The 27,187-nt window shown below is 51.7% G+C and overlaps 4 protein-coding genes across 21 annotated transcripts in view; 2 read left to right on the top strand and 2 right to left on the bottom strand.

Moving 5' to 3' along the window:
- Positions 1 to 207: 207 nt before the first annotated feature.
- Positions 208 to 6,964, bottom strand: SMPDL3B (sphingomyelin phosphodiesterase acid like 3B). The gene is made up of 7 exons (XM_023941017.2): positions 6,602 to 6,964; positions 5,113 to 5,210; positions 4,481 to 4,624; positions 3,756 to 3,928; positions 3,430 to 3,610; positions 2,716 to 2,849; positions 208 to 1,678 (listed from the first exon to the last, which is right to left on the bottom strand). Exons 1-7 carry the CDS (start codon positions 6,892 to 6,894, stop codon positions 1,286 to 1,288), a joined length of 1,416 nt encoding a protein of 471 aa, XP_023796785.2. The 5' UTR covers positions 6,895 to 6,964; the 3' UTR covers positions 208 to 1,285.
- Positions 6,965 to 7,355: 391 nt separating this feature from the next.
- On the top strand, positions 7,356 to 11,823 carry RPA2 (replication protein A2). Its single transcript, XM_086863433.1, has 9 exons — positions 7,356 to 7,453; positions 7,598 to 7,710; positions 7,787 to 7,888; positions 7,988 to 8,101; positions 8,792 to 8,866; positions 9,907 to 10,020; positions 10,285 to 10,395; positions 10,481 to 10,575; positions 11,222 to 11,823. The coding sequence occupies exons 1-9, from the start codon at positions 7,438 to 7,440 to the stop codon at positions 11,304 to 11,306; spliced, it is 825 nt and encodes a 274-aa protein (XP_086719559.1). The 5' UTR covers positions 7,356 to 7,437; the 3' UTR covers positions 11,307 to 11,823.
- Positions 11,824 to 12,454: 631 nt separating this feature from the next.
- XKR8 (XK related 8) lies at positions 12,455 to 15,397 on the top strand. The gene is made up of 3 exons (XM_086863434.1): positions 12,455 to 12,920; positions 13,484 to 13,680; positions 14,375 to 15,397. The coding sequence occupies exons 1-3, from the start codon at positions 12,625 to 12,627 to the stop codon at positions 15,106 to 15,108; spliced, it is 1,227 nt and encodes a 408-aa protein (XP_086719560.1). The 5' UTR covers positions 12,455 to 12,624; the 3' UTR covers positions 15,109 to 15,397.
- An 894-nt stretch (positions 15,398 to 16,291) lies between these two features.
- Positions 16,292 to 27,187, bottom strand: part of EYA3 (EYA transcriptional coactivator and phosphatase 3) — a 42,941-nt gene continuing 32,045 nt past the window's right edge. For 14 of the 18 annotated variants that reach the window (XM_086863421.1, XM_086863426.1, XM_086863418.1 and 11 more), the window contains 10 exons: positions 26,963 to 27,146; positions 26,048 to 26,187; positions 25,192 to 25,275; positions 24,518 to 24,607; positions 23,143 to 23,201; positions 21,964 to 22,121; positions 21,290 to 21,404; positions 20,807 to 20,928; positions 20,457 to 20,557; positions 16,292 to 19,592 (listed from right to left, as the gene is read on the bottom strand). In XM_086863421.1, the coding sequence (XP_086719547.1) occupies positions 19,512 to 19,592; positions 20,457 to 20,557; positions 20,807 to 20,928; positions 21,290 to 21,404; positions 21,964 to 22,121; positions 23,143 to 23,201; positions 24,518 to 24,607; positions 25,192 to 25,275; positions 26,048 to 26,187; positions 26,963 to 27,146 (1,134 nt within the window). In that variant the 3' untranslated portion in view covers positions 16,292 to 19,511. The remainder of the gene's footprint in view (positions 19,593 to 20,456; positions 20,558 to 20,806; positions 20,929 to 21,289; positions 21,405 to 21,963; positions 22,122 to 23,142; positions 23,202 to 24,517; positions 24,608 to 25,191; positions 25,276 to 26,047; positions 26,188 to 26,962; positions 27,147 to 27,187) is intronic. The other 4 variants (XR_015279336.1, XR_015279337.1, XR_015279338.1 and 1 more) reach the window with 1 other exon arrangement.

Genomic DNA, 27,187 nt, shown 5'->3' on the forward strand with positions numbered 1-27,187 from the left:
AGTAGGTGAGTGGCCAGGTGAAGTGTGTACTTATGGAATTACACCAAGGGCTTTGAAACTTCAGTGGCACCAGGAGAGACCCCCAGGACTGCAAGACATAGCTTGGGACAAGCCAAGGACCTGGGGCTGTGCAATGGCTGATGCTGGGCTCAGATGTCAATTGCTGTTTATAATGTTTTTTTCAAAAAAAAGGCAAATACAATCAGATCATCTGAAATTTTTTACTCTCAAAAGTCTCAATTGGTGGTAGATAAAGGGGCAGCAATGTTTCTGTACAGGTCTTCACACATAGGAGCTGTGTGGTGGCTCTGCACTTTACCTGCTGGGTGTGGGAGAGGGAATACTGGAGGGAGTGTGAAGTAAGAGCATGGAGTAAGGATCAACACCTTCAGGTTTGGGTTGCAGTTGTTAAGTAACCCTTCCCCAAAGGTCCTGGAACCTGTAAAGCAGTAAGGAGTATCTGACATTCCAACATCACAGAACAGAGCTTCCTCCCTTCCATCCCCCCCATCAGGGCCCCAGGAGAGCCCAGAGCCACTTTCACACACAGAGCACTGATCCTGCTCCCCCTCCACCCACACCTGGAGTCCAATACCAGCACTGCACTGGCTCCCTCCAGGGCCTCAGCACAGCTGGCAAACCCAAGGCTGTAAATCACCACCTCAGATCTCACTGCTGCCAAGCCCAGCTGAGGGAGGGAACACAGTGGAGCTGAGTGAAGAGAGCACAGAAGAGAGTGGAGAGCTATTTATGCTCAACAGTGAGGCACAAATCATCTGTACTTCATCTTCAGCACTGAAACACCAAAGTTTGCACAAGTCCAGACACTGCCACCCCACCTTGCTTTGCTCATAAGCCACAGGCTGCTGTGGAGCAAAACCACCACAACACGACTTCCTCTGTGCAAACTTGCAAAAGTGTGTGCCAACATGAGGAATGCTGGCAACAGCCTCTGGAACCTGTGGCAGCTCCCTACCCTCACCCCTTGCCAGTTCATGCCCACAGGGAGGCCTGGTCTTCATCTGATTTGTGAGGCTGCCCCAGCAGTCCCAGCAGAGGGGAGACACTCCTTGTTGTAGTCACTTTGGCACAGCAAGGCTCTCAAAAACGTTGCTCTTCATACATCAAGCTTATCTAGAAAAATTCAAATCAGCATCACAGGCCTTTTAGTAAACACTGACAATTTTGTCCTGGCTTCCAAGCAAGTTCTCAATGCCAAAATCACCAATTCATGTGCAGGGTAGTGTCATCTCATGCCCTCCTCCTTTTCTCCTGCTCTTGGCCATCACAGCACTTGCTGAGGACTGAGAAATCCTAAGAACACGCAGAAAACCAAAAGCCAAACACTGCTGGCAGCAAGGGCAGAGCTGTTGGTTTTCACACACTCATCATACTTTATAAAATCAACTTCCCTGATGGCACACACGTGATCCACACGGCATTCCTGCTTGCACGGCTCCAGGTCATATCTGGCAGAGTTAAACTCATAGTACAGCTGCAAATAGTGTGGGTCCCTCGAGATCCTCTCCAGCACCTTCTGCATGGAGCTTGCAGAGCCATCAGGGACCTGGAAGGCTTCTGTCAGCCTGTACTCTTCTTCCCACACTGGGAACTCTTCCTCCCGTGGCAAGGCCATCATGTTGGCATGAGTAAGGTTCAAGTAGTAAGTCACCATATCCTGAGGGAGAGAAAAACAGAACTGAGGAGACACCAGGACAAGATTAACCCTGGAGTGAGACACTGGGCTGGGCTTGGCCCCCCACCCCAGGGCCCAGCTGCCCTTGATGGGGTTTCCTACTGAGATGGGCACCTGGGGTCACCTCAGGTGAGGCCCTCCAGAAACCACCCCAAACAGAGCCTGTTCTCCTAAAGGGTGAAGGGGTGGCTTTGTTCTGCTTGACTTTGACCTGCAAACATCAGAAGCTTTGAGCCTGGACTGCTTCAGACATCAGTCAGTTACTCTCAACACCGTCCAGCAGCACAAGCAAGGGCTGCAGGAACCTTACTTACTGAGCAAAGTTATCTTCACTGTGAACAAACTGAAGAATCAAGTTTTTCACAGCTTCTGTTCTCAGTCTCTTGCCCTTTCTCTCTCTGCTTCACTGGCTCCCCAGGCTGCACAGCATATTTTAGCATTCATTTCTATGTTATCAATATGTAAACTGAGCAACTACAGAGAGTTTCATCCACTACAAAGCAGGGCTTAAGCACCAGTCCCCCACCTAAGCACCCATCCTTGGCAAACAAGATGGGAAACAGAAGTTACCCCTGCAATTCACCTCCATTCAGATCCACTTTTTGCCTCACTTTAGCAAGTAGAGGGACACAAATAATTTTCAGATGGTTTAAAGGTCTTGGAGGGGGTCTGACAAGTCTGTTATTACTCAAAGAGTAATTCTGTGATCCTTATCTCAGGAGAAAAGCAAGTGTCAAAGGAAATTTGCTAAGGACACGAAAAACACCACAAAAACTCTGACCCTGCCCAAGGGAATTCATCCCAGCAGGATGGGAAGCTGCCAGGGCCATGCTTCGATTCACTGACGCTCTGACTAAATCTTTGTGTCTGACACAAGGCTGAAATATCCTGGGTCAGTGCCCTTCCCTACAGTCACTCAGCTTCTGTGGACTGAGAAATCCTGAAGAGCCTGTTCTTACTACAGGGAAGAATTAAAGTTGCTCCAGAGCTGCAGTGTGGTGCACACAGGGATCCCCTACCAAGACCTGAAGGGTGTCCTGATCATAGTGGACCACCCGAATCGCAGGGTTGTTGGCTCCATTGCTCACTCCAGGTAATGTTGTTTTCCAGGGAGTCACTCCAGGGGCCAGGAACATGACATTGATTGGAGTACCTTTACAGAAATGCAAAGCAAATTGTGACTACATACCATGGCTTGTCCCACACCCTGTCCCCATCACCGTGAGCACCTGGAGCAGACTGTGCTGCCGACAGCACCTTTGTCACCAGCTCCTGGTGCCACCAGACACACAAAGATGATTTTGGAACAAAACTGGGGACTGAGCACAGGGCTGCTGCAGCCAGGAACGGGCTCTCCAGTGCTGGCAGAGGCTCTTGCAGTGAGGGTGGCCAGGGAACCACACTCAGCAAAGGTGTTCACCCAGAGCACCCCACACGCACAGATTCAGCACTGCTCCCTCAGCAATGCCCAAACCCTTCAAGTGGGAACAGGCAAGAAACTGCCAGGCATTGAGGGGAAACAATATATGAAAATGAATAGGAAGGAGGGCAGGAGCTATAGACTGGGGGTAGAGATGAGAACCACTGCTGCCTTTTGTTGCCCAAAGCATTTCAGAAGATTTTGCTGGCTTCTCAGCTGCTTTCAGCCAACAGCCACTAAAAATTCCCACGGACAGTGACTCTGGGAGCTGTCAGAGCTGTCACACAAGCGCTTGGGTGACCAGAACAGGTACCTGTGTCGCTGTAGAACATGCGAAAGCTGTCAGTGTGGTGGTGCCCAAAGAACTGGGCAGCGATCACCCTGTGGTGCTTCTGCACAATTCCCAGGTAGCGCTCGTTAAAGCCCTTGCGGAACCAGGGCTTGCCCCGTTTCTTCTCAAAGAAGCCAGGAGGGACGTGCCCCACAATGTAGACCTACAGAAGCAAGAGCTGCCCTGAGCACAGAGCCCACACTACCCATGGAGCAGCAGCCAGCTGCAGCTGCATCCAGAGGGAGCAGAGCAGGAAAAGCTTCTGGGCTGGGGACAAGCCCAGGTTGTTTATTCAGTCTTTTTAATACCATTTCATTTGCTCTAGAGGCGTTGGTCAGGGTTTCTTCCAGCCACTGGAACTGCCCCCCAGGATCCTCCTCACCAGCTGTCTCATCATTCTGGTCATAGTACAGGTTGGTGTTGAGGACAACAATCCGTCCCCTCATCCCTGGGCCAGGCAGCTTTTCACTGTAGAAAGCTCCTTAAAAATGCAACCAACAGAGAAAGAGCTGGAGGTCTGATCACACTGATGGCTGTGATCCCAGATCCCTTTGTTTCCACCTCTCTCTATTCTCCTTAACAATAGCCACAGCAGGGTCACTGCCTGGAACAGTGCTTTGACCACTCCAGGATGTGGATTTGGAGTGACTCTTCCCTGTGTGTCTGTCATTCTCATGCCTCTCCCAGTGAAGGGAGACCTGAATGGGTAAGATGGGCAGCACCAGGAGCTGGGCAGCTCTGGAGAGCCCCAGCACTGCCTGCACCAGCTGCTACCTTTAAAGGTATTTTTCCTCCCTCTGCAGGTCACCACTCTGCATTCTTCCCAGTAACTTGACAATGGCAAGAGAAACTAAAGTATAAAATAATTTATCTTCTTGCAGAACTCCAAGACAGAAATCAGCATTAAATTGGACCCTACCTCTGCAAATCCTTTATTGCTTTGAGCATAGAAGTAAGGAAAATGGTTCATAGTATTCTCCTACCACTCCTCATATCCCCAGCATGCTCTAAACGTGAGCCAGTGGTGCCAGACCTGTTCTAAAGAGAGGAAGGGAGGCATCACTCAGCCAGGGCCGCCACAGTTCCGCTGTCTGGTTGTAGATCCTGTGCTTCTTCCCAGGAAATTGATTCTTGGGGTGGAAGTCATGATTGCCCATCGCTGCATAGACCTTGGTACCTGGAGACAGAACCAAGGAAGTGCAGGGGAGGTCAGTGCTGCAGAGCTCCTCCAAGCTCCCTGAGGCACTCCCAGCCTTGGGAAGAGAGCTCTGCCAAGCCAGTCACCCTCTGCCCCCAGGGGCACCACACAGCTCTGACCCGCCCTGGGGACACGGCACCCACAGCCAAGGGACTGAACTGTCACCAGCAGTAATGCTCCTTGCCCCCTGCTGACACAGGTTATGTCTGAGGGTACCTTGCAGCCTTTTCTGCCTTCAGTACTAATGACAGAAACCTTTCTTTTCCTCTCTCCTGAGTGAGCTAACCTGAAACACGAGTATGCATCAATGCTGTATGGCACAGTAGAATTGAGGCCACCAAACAAGTCCCAGTGACCACAGCCCTTCTGTGCTTTTCCCTGTTCCAATTTTGTCATTTCTCCATCCTGGTTAACCCTTCCCATGAGTCTCTATGCCACACTCTCTTTCTCACCCCCTCAAATCCTACCTGGAAATGTCTCCTTTATCAGAGAAGTCAGATTTGCTATTATGTGCAGAACCTTTTCTTCTCCGAGCTGCTCATTGGGCACATGGGGAGTGTCATCTCTAGAAAAAGAGAAGCAGCACAGTCACTGTCTGGGACTAACAGGGCCTGTGCTTACAGCAGTGAGCAAAGCAGAGAAACTTGCCAACTCCTCTCTGTGCCTCCTAGAAGAGAAAGTTTAAGCTTTTGGGTGCAGAAGTCGGTGCTATGTTGACTGGCCAAGACACTGAGGGAGTTTCAAGAAATTGCTCACAGGGAAAATGAGCTCCACTCCAAACTTGCCAGTCAAGGAGTGTTCAGACAAAACTGTCAGGGATGCACAAGGTGGGATTGTTGGGGTGTCTGTGCAGGGCCAGGAGTTGGAATCCATGATCCCTGTGGGTCCCTTCCAGCTGAGGATATTCTGTGATTCCACAATTCACTTTACCTTAAAACTCCTATGCACAATGGTGTGAAGGGAAAGCTCCCTCTGCACGGGGAGTGTCACAGGCACTAAAGCTACCTGGAAATACTGCAAGGATCAGCACTTGGCAATCTGAGGGCACCTGATCTGCAATAATGAAGCAGAGCTGTTTGCACAGCTGTGATCACCATGAAACAAGGGAATGCCTCCAGTAAGGCAGCAATCTAGGGCTGCTCCCTGTCTGTGTTTGCATTAACATGCTTACAGCATTTGTAGAGGATGCTGGGCAGTCCAAAAGCCTACTGGAGAGAGAGAGAGACCATTCAAAATCATGTCAAAGAACTGGGGGAAATTGCTTGAGAGAAAATACTCAACATAAGGTCACAAGAACAAATAACTACATCTAAGCAGGAACAGGCATCTGCAGGGGCAGAAAATGAAAACACAGGACAGGTAACAGTCCTGCAAAATGACCTGGAGGTTACAGCAAGCTGAGGCTGCACTATCAGAAGAAAGACAATATACACAATCACCATGCAAAACAAAACTTTTACCGCCTGTAAGTGCTGTTGAGGCCTCCCATAGGAGACCCACCCCTGGAAACCATACCAGGGGAGAACATCCTCTACTGGGGAGGTTCCTCTGACTCTTAAAGCAAAACCTGTCTCCCTGGCACCTCATCAGAGCCAGAAGCAATGCTGCAGGCTGCTTGACACTGCTGTGACTGGCAGTGCCGGATGCAGGGACACACAGCCCCTTCCCCTGGGCATTGCTGGTCCTCGGAGTCACTGTGGAATCGGACACGGAGGGACAGGATGCACAAAGTACACACAGTGAGTGGTGATCCTTTTGTCACCTCACTGCCAGGAGCTTCTTGCCAGTGTCGAGAGCCCTCGCTGGGGTTGTGCTTTCCTCCAAATCCCTGTTTTACAGTACGAGGCACATTCTCCCTCCTCCTTTTCGAAGCGGGGACGGTGGGAAGAGCCCTGACACCCCACGAGCTCCGTACGGGCTCCCCTGCCCCTCTCCCGCCCGGCCCTGGTGGCTCACCCGGTCCAGAGCACGAAGTCCGGCGCGGGCAGGCGGCCCCGCATGGCCCGGGCAGCCGAGCCGAGCAGGCCCCAGGGCGCATCGCACAGGTAACTGCCCCACGGCCCGGCGGGCCCGGCCCGACCCCCGCCCGACGGGCACGGCCGTCCCGCTGCCGCCGCAGCCTCGTACCCCGGGTCCCAGTGCAGGTCCGTGAGGTGCCAGAACCTCCCGGAGGCGCCGCCCGCACCGGGCAGAGTCACGGCCAGTAGGCACAGCAAGAGCAGCACCACGAGCTGGCCCATGGGCTGCATGGCAGACAGCGCTACCACTGCCTTCACCCTGCGCTCAGCGCTCAGCCCTCACCTGTGCCCGGTACCGCCCCGGCACCGCCCCGGGACCGGCCCGGCACCGCCCCGGCACCGCCCCGGCACCGCCCCGGCACCGCCCCGGCACCGCCCCGGCACCGCCCCGGCACCGCCCCCTCATCCCGGCCTGGCCGGGCAGCGCCCGCTCTCAAGATGGCGGCGGCGGCTTCTCGGCGGCCTGTTGCCATTGGAAGGAGCGGGAGCGCGATTGGCTGCGGGCGGCAGAGCGGGGCTCCGGGATTGGCTGCGGGCGGCAGAGCGGGGCTCCAGGATTGGCTGCGGGCGGCAGAGCGGCGGCGCTCCGGAATTGGCGGCAGAGCGGCGCTCCGGGATTGGCTGCGGGCGGCAGAGCGGCGCTCCGGGATTGGCTGCGGGCGGCAGAGCGGCGCTCCGGGATTGGCGGCAGAGCGGCGCTCCGGGATTGGCGGCAGAGCGGCGGCGCGCGGGGCCCGGCGCGCGGGCGGTGGCGGCGGCTCCCGGAGCGGCGCCATGTGGAGCGGGCACGGTACGCGGGGCCGGGTGGGCCGCGCCCGCCGCCTCCGGGGGGCCCGAGGCCACCGCCGCCGCTCCCCGTGATGGCGGCAGCGCTGGGAAAGGGGGCTGCGCCCCCGCCGCCGCCGCCTCACGGTCCCTCTCTCTCCCCCCTTAGGGAATTTCGATGGCGGGTACGGCGGCATGGGCGGCGCGGGGCTCCCGGGCGGCTACACGCAGTCCCCGGGCGGGTTCGGGTCTCCCGCCGGCGGCCAGGCGGAGAAGAAGCAGGTAGGCCGGGCGGGGCGGCGGGCCGGGGCCGGGGCCGGGGCCGGGGCGGCTCTGACGGCCCCTCCGCCCCGTGCAGCGGAGCCGCTCGCAGAACATCGTGCCCTGCACCGTGTCGCAGCTGCTGGCGGCAGAGCAGGTCGACGAGACCTTCCGGATCTGCGACGTGGAGATCTCGCAGGTGGGCGCCGGGGCGGTCGCGGCCGGGATGGACGCGCGGCCGGCCCGAACAACCCTTCCTCATCCTCCTCCTCCTCATCCTCCTCATCCTCTGCCGCAGGTCACCGTTGTGGGCATCGTCCGGCACGCGGAGAAGGCGCCCACCAACATCCTCTACAAAGTGGACGACATGACGGCAGCCCCGATGGACGTCAGGCAGTGGGTTGATACTGATGTAAGAGTTGTGTTTGCTATGAACAGGCTTCTTTGGCAGCTTTTGAGAGCACTGGGTAGAGAAGAGTTGTAGAATTGTACAGTGTCTTGGCTGGAAGGAACCCGTAAGGATTATTGATCAGCACCAACTCCCTGCTTCTCACAGAGCTGTTTTAATCCAAAAGATACTGCTTTTCTGGGAAGTATTTTAGGGATAACATGTTCCTGAAATCCAGGGGAGATGCTGCTGTAGCAGAGGTCACTGGTGTTGTGTGTGCCTGCCTGTTTAGTATAGCTGAGTTCAGTTGAACAGATTTGAGAGGGTAATCAGGCAGTTTCCTTACTGCAAGTTTAGCATGAGTTCAGAAAGGGCTCTGGCCTGCCCCATCCTTCAGCCAGATTATGGAATTCAACATCTAGTCTTTTATTGTTCAAGGTTTCTTTCCTCTTGTTGCACTGTGAGAATCTCTTATAAGTGGACAGAGACAGCAGAGCAGGCAACTGGCTCTGACTGCTCTGAAATGTATACCTGTGTTTTTATTCATTTTTTATTTTCAGTTATGTTTCTCTAACTGCTCTTACTGGACGTAGGAATGCATGTTGTTTGTGCTTGCTTGAGATGAGCCTGCTTTACTAAGTTGCTTATTGTAATAATTGAGAAATGGAAATATGAAACAGCAAACATCTCTTTTTTTTCCTCCCTCTCTGTTAGGAGGCAGGAGGTGAGAATGTTGTGGTACCTCCAGGAACTTATGTTAAAGTAGCTGGTCACCTTCGGTCATTCCAGGTAAGCTCATGTTACCTGTGAGTCGTGGCCATGAGGCTGGAGCAGGGCTGTGAAGGATTTGTGATCTGCCTTAGTGCTAGGGGGCTGCTGAAAAATAACTACTCAGTTGTGGTCTCTGAAAAAATCCTTCAGTGTCTCTGCCAGGGTTTTATTTAATAATGTTCTAATTGTTCCTGAATGCAGAGGACTATTTAAAATGAGAATCCTTTCAAAATTCCCCTTGTCATCAGTGTGTTTTCAGCAGAGCAGAGTTCTGGCCACCAGGTTCTGTAGTGTGGGTACTGTGAGACTTCAACCAAGTTCTCATGGGGAGACTTCATGTAGCACTTAATGTAGCATCTGTGGTTTGAATATTCAGATAATGGTGCATGTGCATTAAGGTAAAGTGCAGTTAATTCCCAGCTGGTTAGAAAGAGCAGTGACTCTGTCTCCACTGTCTTTCAAAATCACATCCTGCTTTCTTGCTCCCAGTGGGATGTGGGGGGGGATTTGAAGGGTCAAAGTGAGAGAACCCATGAGGTCAGATAAAGGCAGTTTAATAAGTAAAGCAAAACGAGGAATTCATTCCACACTTCCCATGGGCAGGCAGGTGTGCCTCTTCCTCCTTCTTTCACCAGTTTTATAACTGAGCATGACACTGGCTGGTCTGGGTTCTCCCGTGGGGCACTGGGGGTCCCAGCTGTTTCCCCTCACAGCTTCTTGTCCCCTCCCAGCCTAATACTGGTGGAGCTGTGTGAGAAGCAGGAAAGCCCTTGGCTCTGTGCAAGGGTTGATGAGCAATGACTAAAACATCCCTGCATTATCAGCATTGTTTCCAGCACAAGTCCAAAACTAGCCCATGCTACTCTACCCCAGCCAAAACCAGCACAAGGTGAAGGTCAGAACATTTTGGAAGAACATTTCTCTGATGCAGAGCTCTCTCCCCACTGCTATCCCGCTCCTGGAGGGGATGGCTGGGTTGGCTGTTAGGTATCTCTGTGTTGCTGTGCTGTAAATTGTTTTCCTTGTTTTGTGTTTGTATTTTTTTTTTCCTCTGAAAGAATAAGAAGAGCTTGGTAGCATTTAAGATCATGCCTCTGGAAAATATGAATGAGTTCACCACACACATACTAGAAATCGTCAATGCACATATGATGCTCAGAAAAAATCTTATGGTACGTACAAAATCTTGATTCCATTGTGGTCCTTCCTGGGTGACTGGTGACCTCCCTCCCCCAAAAGAGGGACCTTTTGCTGGGAAAATTGCCTCACTGTGGGGCTGGAAAGCTTAAAGCTGGGCAACACTGAAGGTGTAACAGCAATCCACTTCTGTTCAGAAGCTGTTTTTACTTACTGGCTTAGAGATAACAGTGAGTCTTTAACTTTGTGGGCTGGGGCAGCCTGGGTAACCACAGCACTTTTTATTCTCATTATTCCAGTCAGCATCAAGAGTGCCACAGTCATTTTCCTCCACTGGGATAAGTGACATGGGGGGCTACGGAGGAGGTGGCAGCCTGCCAGTGAACGGGCTCACAGCAAACCAGAGCCAGGTGGGTGCCAGCAGCTTTCCCTGGAGCACAGCAGTGGCAGCAGAGGCTCCTCAGATGTGATGTAGTGTGCTTCTTGCTCATCCAGGTGCTGAACTTGATCAAAAGCTGCCATGTCCCAGAGGGGATGAGTCTACAAGACTTGAAGCTCCAGCTCCACAGTATGAGTATGTTAACGATCAAGTAAGTGTGTAGAAATGAAGGATGCTATGGAAATCCAGGCAGTCCTTCCAGAGGCAGAGAGAACAGTGGACAAGCCCAGACACTCACCTGTGAATCAGGGTGGGTAATTCAGGTGGTCCCAGCACCACAGGAGCCAGAGATTTTAAATGATTCACTGCCCTGAATGAATGAGCTTGTTGCCAGTTGCTTTGCTCCTTGTTTTCAAACCAAGCTGTTTATCAGCTCAGTAGCATTTCTCCTGCTCAAGGACTACCTTGCTCTCTGCACACTGATAAAAAATCTAGGAATAGGCTGTTCTATTCTCCTTCACTGTCTCTTACAACTTCTTTCTGAGACTTAAAAAAGTAGTCATTACCTTCCATGACCTGTGTATGTTCTGTCCCCTCTGGAGTAGGTGGTGGGTATTATTTAGGAAGTGCAGAGTGGTGGCTCAAGCAGAGTGTGAGCTTCAGTGGGATTGCCATAGCTTAGCAGAAACTCCCTGTGTCCATGAGACAGAAACACCAAAAGCTTCCCTTGGCAGCTGCCCAGAGGGAACTGTGGGAATGGGGTGTGTGAGTGGGAATTACCTGGCAGAAAGGTGGTGACTTACTCCCTTTGCTAACTAATTGCTAAATACTTACCAACTGTGGGGTTTTTCTTCAAGGCAAGCTGTGGAATTCCTCAGCAGCGAGGGACACATCTACTCCACAGTGGATGATGATCACTATAAGTCAACAGATGCCGAGTAAAGTTCCTTCCATCTGATTTTAGTTCCAAACAAATGTTTGTCCATGTTTCAAGATACCTTGCTGAGCTCTGTTACAGGAAGAGTGACCTTTGCTTTGTGGGAAGTCCTGGTTACTCAGGTGAATGCCAACTCCTTGGAATTCAAGGACGAGCAGATTGTGTGTGATTCTGGTAATTGGACCTGATTGTATGCTGTGACCATGTGACAGAGCATAAACAAACATGGGAAAACTGAACTCCTCAAAGCTTCAGAGCTTTCACTTTGTTTTGGCTCCTTAGAGAGTGCATGTTAAAAAGAGCCTCTTTATTTGTCCTTTATTTCTAGAGCTGTTTCTCCTAACCCAGCTTCCATTCCATTTTCTTTACAAAGTGGGTAGCCAAGAGTAATCTTCCTCTAATGTACAGCAATCATGCAGAGATGTTTTTATTTAGTTCATGCATTTAAATCTATATTTGTACTAGAGCTAATCTTGTTACTAGAACTTTTGAACTTTTCCAATAAAATGTTAACTTGGGGCACCTTGTATCATGTGTGACTCTAGAGGCTTCTCTGCCTTGAAGAAGAAAACTGCTTGACAAAACGTGGGGATAAAAGCACAGCTCATACTTCCAGTTTAACTGCCCTTATTTTTTCCTTAGCTTTTTACTTTGAAGGTTCAAACTGAAGTGAATGTTTAGCCATTAAGAAATTAAATAATTGTACTGCTGAGGAAAACGACACATATCAGTGTTCCAAACAGAGCCAGAACCATTTCTGCCACAAAAACAGACTCCCCAAGGAAAGGGTTATTTGCCCTAAGGCTGCTAGAGCTCCAGAATTGTTTGGACAACGCCCTCAGGTTCAGGGTGGGGTTATTGGGGTGTCCTGTACAGGGCCAGGAGTTGCACTTAAGCATCCCTGTGGGTCTCCACCAGCATGCTATCCCGGTGCCAAAATACACGCACGCTATGCTTTTAGCTGAAGCTCAAATTCATCACACCATGTGTGATTAATAAGGTTTTATGCCTCGTGCCGGGCGGTCGGTGGGTGAGGACTGAGCCTCACGGGGGCCCAGGCGGGCCCGGGGCCGCAGGGCTGCGGGAGGAGCGGGCAGGGCCGGCTGCTGCTGCCCGGGAGGGCCCGGGGCGGGACCCAGAGCCCAAGGCGGGACCCAGAGCCCAAGGCGGGACACACAGAGTTCGGGGCAAGACACACAAGAGCCCGGGGCGGGACCCAGAACTCAAGGCGGGACACACAGCCCAGGGCGGGCCCTGTCGGGGCTGGGCCCGGCCCGTGCCGGCGCCGCCACCGCCGGTTCCGGGCCGGTCCGTGGGGCCCCGATGTCTCCGCGAGCTGCCCCGCCGCGGTTCGGGCCGCTGCAGCTGGCGCTGGCGGCGGCGGGGACGGCGGCGGCCACCCTGGACCTGTGCATGGACGGCTGGGTGGCGGCGGAGTACGCGCGGCGCGGCCACCCCGGCTGGGCCGCGCTGTCGCTGTCGCTGCTCGCCGCCGCCTCAGCCGCCGGCCAGGCCTGCAGCTGGCTCTGGCTGCGCTCCGACCCGCCCGCCCTGCGCCCCGCCGTGCCCCCGGCGCTGCTCGCCGCCCTCCACCTCCTACAGCTCGGCTTTTTCTTAAGGTACGGTAGCCCCGCACCGAGTTCCCCGCGGGTCCCCGCTCCGCCCCGGCCTCCCCCGGGTGCCCGGCCCTCCGCAGCCGCCTCTCGGCTCCTCCCGGCGACGGGGCGAGCGGGGCCGCGGCTGTGGGGAGGGCCAGGAGGCTCCGGCGCAGGGCGGTTCGGCCCAGCCCCGGGCTGAAGCCGGATAAAGTGTGCCGGAGGGAGCCACCTGTGTCCCTGCAAGTGAAGTTTCCCTCCGGCTCTGCTCTGTCTCCCGGTGCTGTTGCCTTCTGGGCAGACGGAACAGCGCCCCGAAACCTTGAGGGGAGGAGCGAGGCCGAGCCGGGGGAAGGGAATAATCCAGGCAGGTCCGCTGAGGTCGATGCTCAGTTTTTCACACTGCCGCTTCACCCATAGCCGGGCATCTATGTGGTGCGTGGTTTGGGCAGGGGCAAGGAGGGGTTTGGGCGTGAAGCAGCGGGGTTTGTTGTCCTCTCAGGAGTTTGTTGGGCTGTCAACAGCGCGGGGACCAAGGTGTGTGGTGCCTTGCGCGGCCGCTCACCAGCAGCTGGGTCCCTCCACAGGTGCCTCCATGCTCTGAAGGTGGGCTGGAGGGTGTGCTGGGCGAAGGAAGAGGAGGAGGATGAGCAGAGACACATGGCCTTCCTCTCCCATGACATCAGCATGCTGCGTCTCTTCGAGACCTTCCTGGAGAACACCCCGCAGCTCACCCTGCTCCTCTACATTATCCTGCGGACAAACAAGGCTGAGCTCTCCCAGGGTGAGGGGGCTGGGGCCAGGGGAGGGGACTGTGGGGGTGCAGCCTTGGGCTTGGATGGGGCAGATCAGAGGGGCTGGAGGACCCAGCAAGACGCTTGTAGTGTCATTCTGCTCCCATGTCACTCCTTCCTTTGACATGTTACACTATAGGGTGGACCTCTGTCCTGCACTCACATGCCCCAGTAGATCACGCTGGGCTTGGGGTGGGGGTTTGAAGCTGGGGGACCACTGTAGTCATTCTCCTATGTGCCCCAGGAGAGGCTTAGGGACAGGTGAGAAGTCAGGCACCTTCTGGGGGAGTAGGGAGGTGCTGATGTTGGTGTGGGTGAAACACAGGCCGCTGAGCAGGTGCTGTGGTGTGACTGCAGGGAAATGGGGAGCCCAACAATGTGGGAGCCAGCACTCACCTGCCTGTGTGGGCTGAGGGCTTCCGTGCCTGGGAGATGGGCTTTGCAGAGCTGTTCAATCCCAGCACTTCTTCCTCATCTTCTGAGCAGGGTCAGGCACCAGCCTCCTTGTCCTTGGAGGGCAGAAGGCCAGGGGAGAGGTGCAGGTGCTGATGCTCTGACCCTGACAGCAGCTGCTTTGTGAGCTGGGTTGGAAACTCATTTTAGCAGTGGTGGGCAGGGAGGGGTTTGAGCCACGCTGGGCCACCTTTGGGTCCCCCCTCAGCCTTTCCACCTCTGTGTTTGCAGGCCTGGGGATGGGCACTGCGTTCCTGTGTGTGTCCTGGTCTCTGCTGGACTACCACCAGTCCCTGCGCTCCTTCCTGCAGGACAAGTACGAGCTGAGCCTGGGCTCTTCCATCGTCTACTTCCTGTGGAACCTCTTCCTCATCTGCCCCCGCATCCTGGCGGTCGCCCTCTTTGCCCTGCTTTGGCCCTACGGTGTGGCTGTCCACTTCCCACTTGTGTGGCTGGCCATGTTCCTCTGGGTCAGCCTGCAGGGCACGGACTTCATGGAATCACCCGGCCCCGAGCAGCTTTACCGGGCTGTGGTGGCTGTGATCCTCTACTTCAGCTGGTTCAATGTGGCACAGGGGAGGACGCTGCACCGCAGCATCATCTACCACGGCTTCATCCTGGTGGACAGCTCTCTGCTGGCCCTGGCCTGGCTCTGGGGCCGGGCTCCCTCTGAGGAGCACTCATACCTCCTCCCGGTGCTCTCTGCTGCCCTGCCCTGCTACCTGCTGGGGCTGGGGCTGAGGGTCACCTACTACAAGTGGCTGCACCCCAACGTGCAGGTGCAGCAGGAAGGCAGATATGACGAGGTGGATGCCAGTGGAGGGAGTGATGGGGTGAAGTTTCGCTCGTTTTTGGAACCAGACCTTGTGAACAGGAGGATGCAGTGGCTGGCCCAGACCCATTTCTCCTTGTCCCAGCCGGCACAGCAGCACTTCCTGAATGGGGCTGTGGAGTCTGCTATCTGAGGGCAGGTCCTCTGAAGGGACATGAGGGGGAAGTAGACTTGTTGGTTGTGCCCCCCAGGCTGCTGTTCTGGACAGCTAGAGGGGTCTGGCAGAAACCAGGGGTGATGTGGAAACACCTGATGAGTCCCAGGGCACACAGCATGGGCTCCCATGGCTGGACCCTCAAGGAAAACCAGTGTTTGTGGTGAGTCCAGCACAATGTAGCATATACCTGCTCTGCTGTGTTAGGTTTTCTTGTTATTTATTACTAGTTTTTTTTAAAAAAAATAAAGAGCACTGGTTTATTTTCTCCGTGCCTCTCCTGTGCTTGCTGCTGCCACTCCTGTGCAGGGGTATAGGTGGTGGGTCAGGGAGAATTTTAATTTCTCCATGGTTGTGGCTATCTGACCTTTCTGTTTCTAGCCAGGATTTTCATCCTTGTGTTAGTTTTGGTGTTAAGGTCAAAGCTCACCTGTTACCATTGTGTTCAGGGAGGGATGGGGAAGGAGGCCTGTGCTGGCAGGAGTGGTTGCAGGGTGGGTCAGGGCTTCTGGCTTATTATGGACACCTCATGCTCCCTTTGCTGCCATTCCCACCACCACAGCCTGGGCTGCGCTCCCAAGGCCATGACCAGGCTGGAGTTGGCCATGGCTTTTCTCAGCCATAGGTGGCCGCTGATGTGGCCAGCACTGGGGTCAGTGCTGTGCCAGCCCCTGGGCACAGACACCCCTTCCCAGATGGGGTTGCCTCCACCCAGCTCGGTGCCCAAACCCAGGCAGGCCCCAGAACAGCCCCTGCCTTTTGCTGTTGTCCAGCTGGCAGCTGTGGCTCATCCTGGCTGCCCACAGCACTGACCTTGGGCTCTTTCCCCTCACATCCCTCCCAGCACCCTATCCCAGGAGGGAGCTTCCATAACGAGGAGCAGCTGGAATGCTCAGCCCTGCCCAAGGCCAGCAGCACCACAGCAGAGGGTGGAAGAGGGCCTTGTGCAGAAGAAAATGGGAATGTTTGTGCAGGAAGCATCATGTGCCTCCCCTGGGCACCTCAGCAGGGCCCAGGAGCAGGTCCATGGCTCCCCAGGACTCCCCAGGGCCACTGGGGGCTCTGGTGGCTGCACTGTGACCTGTGACACCCTCAATGCTCCAGGTGCTGCCAAGCCTGGCTCAGGCTGTCACAGGGGCAGAGAACAGGCTGAAGCACTGACTATAGAAAATAAAGACTTTATTATTTTTTTCCAGTTCACAGGACAGTTCCCATTACAGACCATGAACAGGCAAAGGCCCCACAGCCAGCAGCACCTGGGACTCGTCCCTTGTAGCACAGCACAAGAGGTGCTGTGGGCTCCAAGGGTCCCACTGCTTCCCACCAGTGCCAGCACAAACATCTCCCCAAGGGCTGTTGAAGGCAACAAGTATTAGTGAATCAGGTGGTTTTTAAAGCCTCTGTGGCTGTGTTGAAGCCGAAGGGGAAGCCAGCAGCACCCAGGTGAGCTCAGGTGCTCTGGGCCTGCAGGCTGACTGTCCTTCAGGTGTTCAGGTTTGCTCTCCCATTACCCCTGACCTGACTGTAGCTGAACTGGTGACAGACACAGGAGAAAATCAATGCTTGGATAGAGATGATGTTCTTGCCTCGAGACAGGAAAAGGCTTAAATTCAGCCAGTAGAGGAAAAAACAAAATAGCCAGGTCACCCCTTTATTAACAAACACAGAAATGTACCATCAACCTCCTGTTATAAAAGTACTTTACATACATTCAAGGAAACATCATATAAATACCAGTATGAAATGTCAGTGGCTGCGAGTTCCACACTCAGCTAAAATTTTACCAACATCTTAAAATTTCCTTAAAACATTTGAAGTAAACAAACACAAAGCACAGCCAGCTGCCAGGCAGCTCAGGCCAGCAGGTCCAGCACCTGCTGCCAGTGCCTGGGCAAACCCAGCCCCTCTCCAGCACGGCTCTGGTCACGGCTCCTGATGGGAGTGAAGCACTCGGGCTGCTCGGCCGTGCCGGTGCTGGGAGGTTAAGGCACAGGTTTTAATCCCAAAGTTCAGCCAGCTGGAGTACAAGACGTGCTCCTGACAGGCTGCTGCACAGGTGGGACAGCTCCCAGACCTGCTTACAGGAGACCTTTGGATGGGCTGAGGGATGTTCAACATCAGCACAGATTCTTCTGATACTACAACTGAGCCCTGATCCTCTGGTTACATTTCCAACCCTGGGAGCAATGAGGTTGCTCCTCACCACAGCTCTGGCACTTCACAGGGACCTCAGAGGAACTGGACTCTATGGACTCAGCAGTAAGGGAGCTGGAGCTGCCTCAGCTGCCTTGGAGCAGGTGTGAACACCTTTGGTGTTGACAAAGAACATCCCTGGGTCCTGCTCCCCTTTCCAGATCCACTGCTGAGCACTCCCAGCCCAGCCTGTTTCCTCCCCCAGGCTCTGCGGGGCCAGCAGCCCCCAGGGCAGCCAAACACCTTTCCCTCTGCTGAGCTGCCCAGTGACACCCACAGCAGACTCCTCAGATTCTCCTCATGGGATGAGCAGTTCAGCTGCTGGCAGGCACAGCTCCTACATGAACAGCATGTTCCTGCTGCAGAGCTCCTGGGGAGACACAGACCCAGCATCCACCTGGGATCAGAGCACAAGGCCAACACCTGGCAAGGAGCTGAATGGAAAAGCAGATCACTCCTGACTCCAGTGACCACCCTGGAGAAAGAGAATTCTAATTTAATTAATCTAAAAAAAAACCCAAAAACCCAAAGAGAAACTGGGGCTGGTACCATGTGAAACAGACCTCCCAGGTCCAGTCCCTGAGCACGAGGTCTCCAAACCCCTGGCTCTAGGCACCTTCTGCCCCATGGTCACTGGAGCTGGCCCAGGAACAGCTGCTCCCAGGGCACAGCAGAGCCTGTGCCAAGCTGGCCCAGCAGCTCCTTGATGGAAATTAACCCTCAGTAATGAATGCCATGAAAGGAATGCAGCAAACACATCCCTTCCCTGCCTGTAAGGGCACAGCAAATGGGTCCTCCCTGCAATGACAGACTTTCAGCCCAGTCTCCCGATGGCTGATGTGGGGCTGATGACCACGATCTGGTGGGGTCTGGGTGCAGCCACAGGTCTGGCTCTGCAGGAGCAGCAGCAGCAGGTTCTGGGGCACAGCACACACCTGTCCTCAGGGCACCTGATCTGGTGCCATCAGGGTACATGGGGAGACCACCAAACACAGCCTGAGCTGGCACAAAACCAGCCCCTGTGCCAGCCCCAGTCCCTAGCTGGCTGTTCCTGACCAGGGCAGCTGCAGGTCACTGACTCCAGCCTCTATTCTGACACAGTAGCAGAAAAATCATCATCACCATCCCTCCCAAGTGCTCCATGCTGCCAAGTCACAGTGTCTTAAAATTAAGTCCCTCTTAACAAGGTGTTTGTTCTTCACTATGCAGTTAAGCTAATGCAAAGAATATAAGAAAACTGAATCTGATTCTACTAAAAGGAACTTACAAATAGGGTCAGGAACACAGAGGTGAAGGTTATACTGTAGCCAGAGCCTATTCTGCAACATTCTTGAGGATTTAGGAATTAGGTTATTCCTACTCCAGGTGAGGATGCTGTTCACATCTGAGCAGTCTGCACCAGTCTGCTGTACAGGCAGTTTCATTTTTCTTTGCAGGGAAAATCTGTGAGATGTACAGTCCAGACCAAGGCTGGAATCCAGTGATCTCCTGCTGGCTAAAAGGGCTTGTGCACACATTGAGTAGAAGCCACTGGGATCAACTTGGAACACCAATACTTGCCTCTACAAGGAACCACATATCCCAGAAGCATTCCCTTACCTTTTTATCTTCCAGTAATCCCACACTGAGGAAATAACATAAGGACATTGTAATAAATAACTTGTTTTGAACACCCAGGGAAGGAGAGAGGACACATTTTACAGCAATAGAGGTATTTTTGACATTTTCATTAATATTTCCTATGAAAAAAACCATAGCTCTTCGGCTTTGCAAAACAAGGGAGGTTTAAGCTCTGCCATCAGCATTTTCCTATAAAAATAAAGTTTTGTGTTTACTTGGGTTCTACAACTAAGCTGAATAGAAAGGAGAAGGCTCTTAAAAATAAATCTGCTGTTTTATGGCCCCTCCCTCTGGAGACACCTGCCAGAGGCATTCAGCTGGCTCTGTAAGTCCCTTCTGCAGACAAGCTCTAGCACTTCTGAGTCTAGGGCTTCTTTACAGGACACCTCTGGACTTGGCAGGGCCCGTGCTCCCAAGGAACAACCTGCTATCATACTCCACTGTACAGTTTGCATTAGGTATGTTTTCTTCATCAAGCTGAAAAGTGACTCCCCAGACATGTGAGATTTCTGCCCCCCAGTGATGGAGAGGGCCTGTGGGAGCTGCAGTCACGTCTTTGCTCCAGCTTCTTACAGGAAGTCTAACTCAAGGGCTTGGTGAAGGGACACGAGGTCAGCGTGATTCGTGATCCTCCAGAAGGGCATGTTGTGCTGTAAAAAGAGAGTACAGTCAGGTTTATGCAGGGATTTTCAGCTGAGGTGGAAGCTGGGTAGAGCTGCAGGGCTGTGCAGTGTGTTGGTTCTGAACACAGCTCTCTCAGCACAGACCTTGGACACGTGCACATCTGTATCTGAAGCCCATCTCATGTGCACATCTGTGTGTGCCAGGCACCAGCACTGCCAGCTGCTTGTGATGGAAACCCTGGCTGTGAGCTGCTGCTGCACCCAGGAATGGCAGGGAATTTCCAGGGCCCCAGGAAACCTGCACAGGCAACAGCTCTGGCACATGGCAGAACGTGTGAAGTCTGCAGAGTCAAGGTCCTGACAGTCATCTTTGCACTTTACTACTAATCAGCACAACTGAACAACCCATCCAGGCATGTCCAAATCAATCAAACTCTTTGCTCCTTGTTTGCAATCCAGCCTAATGGCAGGTGCTGTATTGTTCTGCTGCTGTTCCTGAGCCCTGACTCCTCCACACTCCTGAGAAACTGCGATATCCTGATAGTCACAGGCTGTGATCAGCATATAGAACCATAGAATCATCAAGGGTGGAAGGGTGGATTCCAAGATCTCTGAGTCCAGCCTTTCAACATGCTACATCCAACATGCCACACTAAGACACTGCTGACAGGGACAGTGTTATATGCAATCCTTAATAGTAAAAGCAACTTTAAACACCCAGGAGCCAGAAAACTGCCCATCTTAACAGAATGGAAGATCTCTTGCATCAAAGGCAAACTTTGCTCCTGGCTGCCCTGGCCTGAAGAGTTCAGCCTTGGAACAAGAGTCCTTGCAGGCAAAGCCTGCCAGCAGCTTCCCCTTGCATTGTCCCACCCCTGCAGTCAGACCCACCTGCTTGGCTGCGACCTCCTCATCACGCCCATCTCCAATCACCACGTAAGTGACCTTCTTTCCAAACCGTGACACGATCCTCTCAAAGCAGCTCTCTTTACCTGCCAAAGACAATCCCCCTGTAAGGAGCCTCAGGCAGAGAGAAATGGAGCCTGAACAGGTCCCTTCCTCCCAGTACAGAAACACTTGTCTTACTGAGCAGGGGCAGCACCCAGTTCAGCTCCTGAGGCCAGAAGCCTGGAGCAGGTGGACCACAGCACGGAGCTGCTCAGCTGTAGAAATGGCAGTTCCCCATGTAAAAATCCCAGCTAATCCTCAGCAGATGCCACAGAGCTGGCAAAACCCCTTACCTATTTTTGTAGCACTATAAATATTTTCAATGGGAAACACCTCGCCCAATCCATACAGAAGAACTTTGGCAAGAGCTGGCATCAGTTGGGTGGTTGTGATCAGGATGTTCTCACAGTTTTTTCTAAAAGAAGAAAAACACTTGTAACAGCACATCTACAGGCAGTGCTGCCAGGACTGCTCTGGGAAGTCTGATCAGCTTCCTCATGTGCTTTGCTGTCCTGCTTTCAGAAGGCATTTTAGGACAAGTTTTTGTAATTTTTGCTTTGCTTCTGGCAGAATTCCCTGTCAGAAAAACCATTTGGTGAGCATTAGCCTTGCTAATTACAGTTGTTGCAGCAGAGAAACAGGGGTGGAGTTCCTGCCCTCAGTCACTTGGCACCTGTGCTGTACAGCAGCAGTGATGGGGCAGTGCCCAGCACAGCACTGCACCCGAGGGCCAGAAAGGGCTGAGAAAGCCTCACAGGCACTTCCAGGTTCCATACCTGGACTGGATGAGCAGCAGGGATTTTAATGCAGTTTCCAGCCAGGAATCTGTCAGCACTTCTATGTCGGTCCTCAGTCGCTGCAGAGCTTCCCTCTTCTGTGGGCTAAGCAGGCCTGGAAGGTGAGGAACACATGTTTGCCTGGCAAGTCTGACACGGGGAGGGCTGTCCCCCAGTGCCTGCTCTGCAATAAGTAACAGAACTGAAGGCCTCTGGAAGCTGGACTGTCTCAAAGAAATGAAAGAAACCAGCTCCCACTGACATGAATGAGGTCAGATCCAGGAGTCTGACCGTGGGGAACTGGGCAGACACTTGTCTGCAATTATTTCAAAGCATTTCTCAGGATACAGGCAAAGGCTCTTCTCTCGTACAAAGCACTCACAGTAGCAGGGGTCCAAGGCCAAAGAGCAGGGGAAGGAATTTCTACAGCCACCCTCTCTCTCTGCTTTCTAAGGACCCTTTCCACTTTATTAAGTGGAATATCTTAATATTAAGATATTAAGCTCTTTCATGTATAATTTTTTAAATCACCCTCCCTTCTTTTATTGCCATGCTTGTAATTGCTTTTAGATATCATTTTCTTCAAGCCTCCAGTTTTGAATTAAAAGCAGACAGAAGTGGAGACCACTTCTGCTCCTGACAGTGCTCAGATCTCGGTGCAGGTGACCACTCACCTCCAACGTTAGTTTTGTATTTGTTGTAGATCTCGCGTACCCTGCGGTAGCGGAAGGCCAACTTCCTCATCCAGTCCACTCCTTGCACACCCACCGAGGAGCTGTGGTTTGCATTGCTTCCCGAGCCACTGAACCCATCCGTGGAGAAGTTGTAGTTGCTGTTCCAGGAAAGCAGATGCGTTAGGTGTGCCACAGCAGCAGAAGCACCACGGCATTTCTGGCAGGGCTGCCGATGGCAGTGCTGGCAGCAGCTGGAGAACACCTTGGAGAGGAGCTGCACAAGCACCGTGGCACCTGGAGAGCAGAGCCTGGCTCTTGTGGGAATGCTGACATCCAGCTACAGCTGCTGCTGGCTCTGAACTGCTGCACTGATACAACCCCTTTCACATCCTCCACGACAAAACCTTCCTTTACTCTTTGGCTGCTCACTCCTCTGCCATACGGAACATCCTGCCCACTGACCCCTTCCTCATCCTGCAGCAGTTAACCCCAGCACATCTTCCAAACATAGCATCCATGCCTTTCCACCACAGCTGCAGCTCCACAAGCAGATGAGCTGCTTCACCAGTTTATGACTGCATAAAGCAAGTCCTGCTTCACCACTTTCCCTGTATTTCCTTCTCTCTGACAGATTTTTCTCAGACTTTTTAATGAGCCAATTCAGCTCAGTTAAAAAACCTTCCTCCCCATGTTTGATAGTGAGCACCATAAGGTCTCAGAGGGATGCAAACCACAGGAGGACTTTCAAAGGTCAAGATAATGGAACTACAGGATGGTATAGGTTGAATAGGACCATCAAGATCATCTCATTCTAAACCCCTGCCACAGGCAGGGACTTCTCCCACTAATCCAATTAGAGTGACCATTGGATTAGGTTACTAATCTAATGCTGTCATCATGAGATCTGATGAGTTGTTTCTCCATTCCTCACTTGTCATTGAGCACAGAGGCAGCATTCAACAGTAATGTAACAGTAATGGACAATGTAATTCACAATATAATTTCAAAACTCTTAATATGCTTTGTAGGTCTTCAAAGAAATGCCTCCCAGCAAACACTTTGCCAGGTTTCATCCCCTGCACAATGCTGAGCTCCATCCTTTAACCCCACCTGCATTTGAAGGCTTCACAAAACCTGATTACATCAACAATACATCTCCTGCATTCATCACTACAATACCTTAGATCTTGGCCATTGTCATCAGATGCCACATCTTCTATGTGTACCTGGTCACACTCCTGTTCAAGACAAAAAAAAACCCCAAAAATAAAGTCATGTTGTGGTAATCCACACTGACATTTGCTGATTAAAGAAACTGTGATAGAAATCAATCCCTTCACACCTCTCAGCAGCAACAAGCCATGCCACACTGCCTCCACAAACCCACAGAGCTTACACTAGCTTCATCTGCCACTACTGGATTTTAATTCCCAGCCCCTAGAGGTCCTTGCCCAGCCTGGGATCTTAAGTACCAGAAAGGATTGAAACAAGAGCATTTCTATGGCATTTTGAGTTGTCTGCCAAAAAAAGAACTTCAACACTCACTGAATAGGTTGCACTCAAAGCTCACTTGTCACTTGAAAATCTTCTGCCATTTCAAAAAAGCGAACACAAAACAAAAATACCCCAAAAGCACATGATTTGGTCAAGCATTGCTATTCCATTTTCTCAACAAGGGTCAGTAGAGCCACAGCAGTGTGGTAGCACCGACTCTAGTGCTGAGTGCAGCTGATTTAACTCACTAACCAACACCTACAGCAGTGCGTTTGTGGCTGAGCACACAGCTAAAACATTGATGAGTCCCCTTCCAGCACAAGCACAAATTTGGCATTTTCATTTATTTTTTTTGTTGCTTTCTTCCCTGAGGTAAAATGAGGGAGGTAACTCATCACCACCTTTGCCAGTGGTCACAGCCACAATGGAAATAGCATTTAAGTCTCTGTTTGCATCAACAAAAGCATCAGTGACACATCTACAACTAACTGGTACCTGTTCATATTCACCCTTCCAAAGCCTAAAACTAGTGCTGTCAATTCTGAAAATTACATTGAGTGGAGTTACATCAAAGACAACACAGAAGAAAAAGAAAGGGTGTTGTGGGTCCTGCATGAGTACAGCCTGCTTGTCTATGCAGCATGTCCTTCAAAGCTGTTCCACAGCCAAAGTCACCTCCTGCATTCTGTCCTTGGCTTAGTCACAGCCCTTGAGAACAGACATCCTCAAAACTGCCTTTTTCTCACATCTCTGCTCTCCATTTCAAAAGAAAACCAGTGGAAGCAAAGTGTTCACCAGTCCAGAAATGCAAATACAGAATGGATCAGACATCACTCTATTTATTTGTACAGATTCAATCAAAAACCCAGAAGAAACTGAGAGAGCTCCTGACACTAGAAGGCTGCAGAATGCCTGTCTCAGCTAAGAGTGCACTTCTGATTTGGCTGTGCTTACAACAAGCAGTTAAGAGGCTCTGAAGCACAGAGCCCTCACAAAGAGTGAGGTCTAATTTTGACATGGTAATGTGGAATTCTGCTTTTCAAACACATTTGCCATGTACCTCCAAGTCATTGAAAAACAAGTGAGTATCAGCAACTTCAAAAATCATCTCCTCCATGGACAGACCTGAGCCAATCACTAGAGTTGGATCCTGGAAAAACACAAAAAGAAAATGTAAATGCACCGTAGATATAGGCAGAAGAAATTGTCATAAATCTCTCATCAGTTAAACTGCACAGAGTTTTCCACTCTATATCAAACCTGGCATAATTCCAGCTACATTCAATGGTGTGAACTACATTTTCCGTAATATTTTAAACAACTCACTTAAAAAAAACCCAGAAAAACCAAATACTTCAATGCTCCACAGAAGACTGATACATTTTCACAGTCAGCACATACAAAACATTAAAAAATCTACAATGTATTTTGAAGGAGAAAAACCACTTCTTTTCCCTAAGTACAAGGACCTCAGTTATTTATTCAATTCTGCTCATTTCAATGAGGATGAAACCAGTTTGACAGACTTGCATTGTAAGAAGGGACATGTTGGTGATGTCCATGTCCTAGCTCTGCATAAAGCCAAATTTAGTATTTTCCCAGCCCCAAACTGGCAACAACTTAAAAGTATCACCATAGAGAGTTTAAAAAACCCCAAACTATTCCTTTTCCAAAGACTAACATTTAATTCTGCATGACAGAAATGGGTTTTCTTCAATGGAAGAGCAGTATTACCTTGCCATATTTTTGAGCATAAGACCCTGTGAGAAGAGAGTGAAAGATGATGATGGTCTCATCCAGGTCCCAGAGAAACACCCGCTGCAGAGAGAACAAGAGTAGGTTAGAGCTGAGATATTCCAGGCACTGAACTGCAATAAAGGAACTGCCATAAAGGAAATTTTAGAGTTAATTTTGTGGTTAGCTGCAGTATGCTTTAACAGGTATGAACAACAGTCATCATCTTACAGGCTGAATACATTCAACTCTTCAGTTTATTGCAGTGAAGTTTATTTACTGCCATGGGCAGGGTCACCTTCCACTACACCAGACTGCTCCAAGCCCCATCCAACCGGGCCTCAGATACTTCCAGGGATGAGTCAGCCACAAATTGCCTGGGCAGCCTGTGCCAGGGCCTCCCCTCCCTCACAGGGAAGAGATTTTTTTCCTAATATCTAATCTAAACCTATTCTCAATTTGAATTCATGGGGACTGACCTTTTAGTAGGGGCTGCAGTGACAGAACAAGGGGAACGGTTTTGAACTCAAAGAGAGTAAATTCAGATTAGATGTAAAAAAGACATTTTTTACAATTAAAGTGGTGAGGCACTGGCACACAGTACCCAGAGAGGTGGTGGATGCCCCATTCCTGAAAACATTCAAGACCATGTTGGAGCTGAGTGGGCTGACATCTATTTGAAGATGTTCCTATTCATTGCATGGTGGTTGGACTAGAGGACCCTGAAAGGTCTCTTCAAGCCAAACCATTCTATAAACACCTTCCATTTCCACAGAGATGGAATGAAAAAAAGGGAGGAGAATTTTCACCATCACACTATTCTGCAATGCTACCTCTGGAAAAGATCACTATTTACCTCCAGTTCACTGTCCTGTGAGGAGGAGGTATCTGCTTTCCTCTTCCCTCTGTTCTTTCCAGGGATGTTTTTTCTTGCTTGCTCATCTAACTCTTTACTAGCTGTTGCTCTTGGTAGCAAAGGACTTGTGGATGCATCTCCTGGAAGAAGAAAAAACACACAGCTCTCATCCCCTTGTGTCTCAAAACAAACACCAAACAAACAGCATTGACCACAAACCACCTTAGCAAAAGCTAAGATGCTACTTTACTATGTGGATGCAGTAGTAGTTGAACCCTGATTAGAACATAAACCATGATTTCTTTGTCCCATCATTTCAAAACAGCTCTGTCTGCTCAATTCAGTCCCCCAGAACTGAGCTATTGCAAGAGCTACTGCCCTGCAGAGCAAAGCCAGAGCAGACACCCTCCATCCTAAGGCCTGGAACCCTGCAGTCATTCACTGCCCTGGACTTACTCTATCATTCAGCTATGTCTATTTTATTTTAAAGACAGTTGAATATAAAAGAGCAACAGTAATGATGTTGGCCATGGACACACAGCCTGGCCATGACTGACAGGGACACGTGAGAGAGCCTGTTCTGCTCCTGGTAAGAACACCCTTCCCAGGGAAAGAGTACACCACCACCACCTCCTCCTCCTGCACCTTTCTCCCCTGCAGCCAGGTGTTCAGGGTACTCCCTCTCCCCGGGGCACACAGAGTACGTGCTAGGTGTCCTGGAATGGCAGCAGTAGAAAACTTCTGTTATCTAAGTTTACTTGGCCCACCTTAATACTCTGCACACCAGTGAGACCAGCCTGACAAGTGTCCCATCAGGCCCAGCATGACAAGATGCTGCAGGCACCCTTTGGAGATGTTTCCCCACAGCTGCCCCTTGCACTGTTTAGCAGAGGTATTTTACAGAGCCCGCCTCACCAGAGGAAGGTCTCTGCACCGCCCGTGCCAGCACCAGGGCATTTGGTTTCTCCTCTGGGTATGTGGTGGTGGCTAATGCCAAGCTCTCCGTGCTGCTGTCTGCTGGTGGCACCACGCCGAAGCCTGAGCTCGGGTAACAGCTCTGGTACTGACTCTGGCCGAGGATCGTGTACGTAGGATATTCCTGTTGGAGGAAAGAGTTAGTGATGGTAGGACACCTCATTC

This window comes from Cyanistes caeruleus, chromosome 26 (assembly GCF_971803275.1).
Source record: "Cyanistes caeruleus chromosome 26, bCyaCae1.hap1.1, whole genome shotgun sequence".
Classification (NCBI taxonomy): Eukaryota; Metazoa; Chordata; class Aves; order Passeriformes; family Paridae; genus Cyanistes; species Cyanistes caeruleus.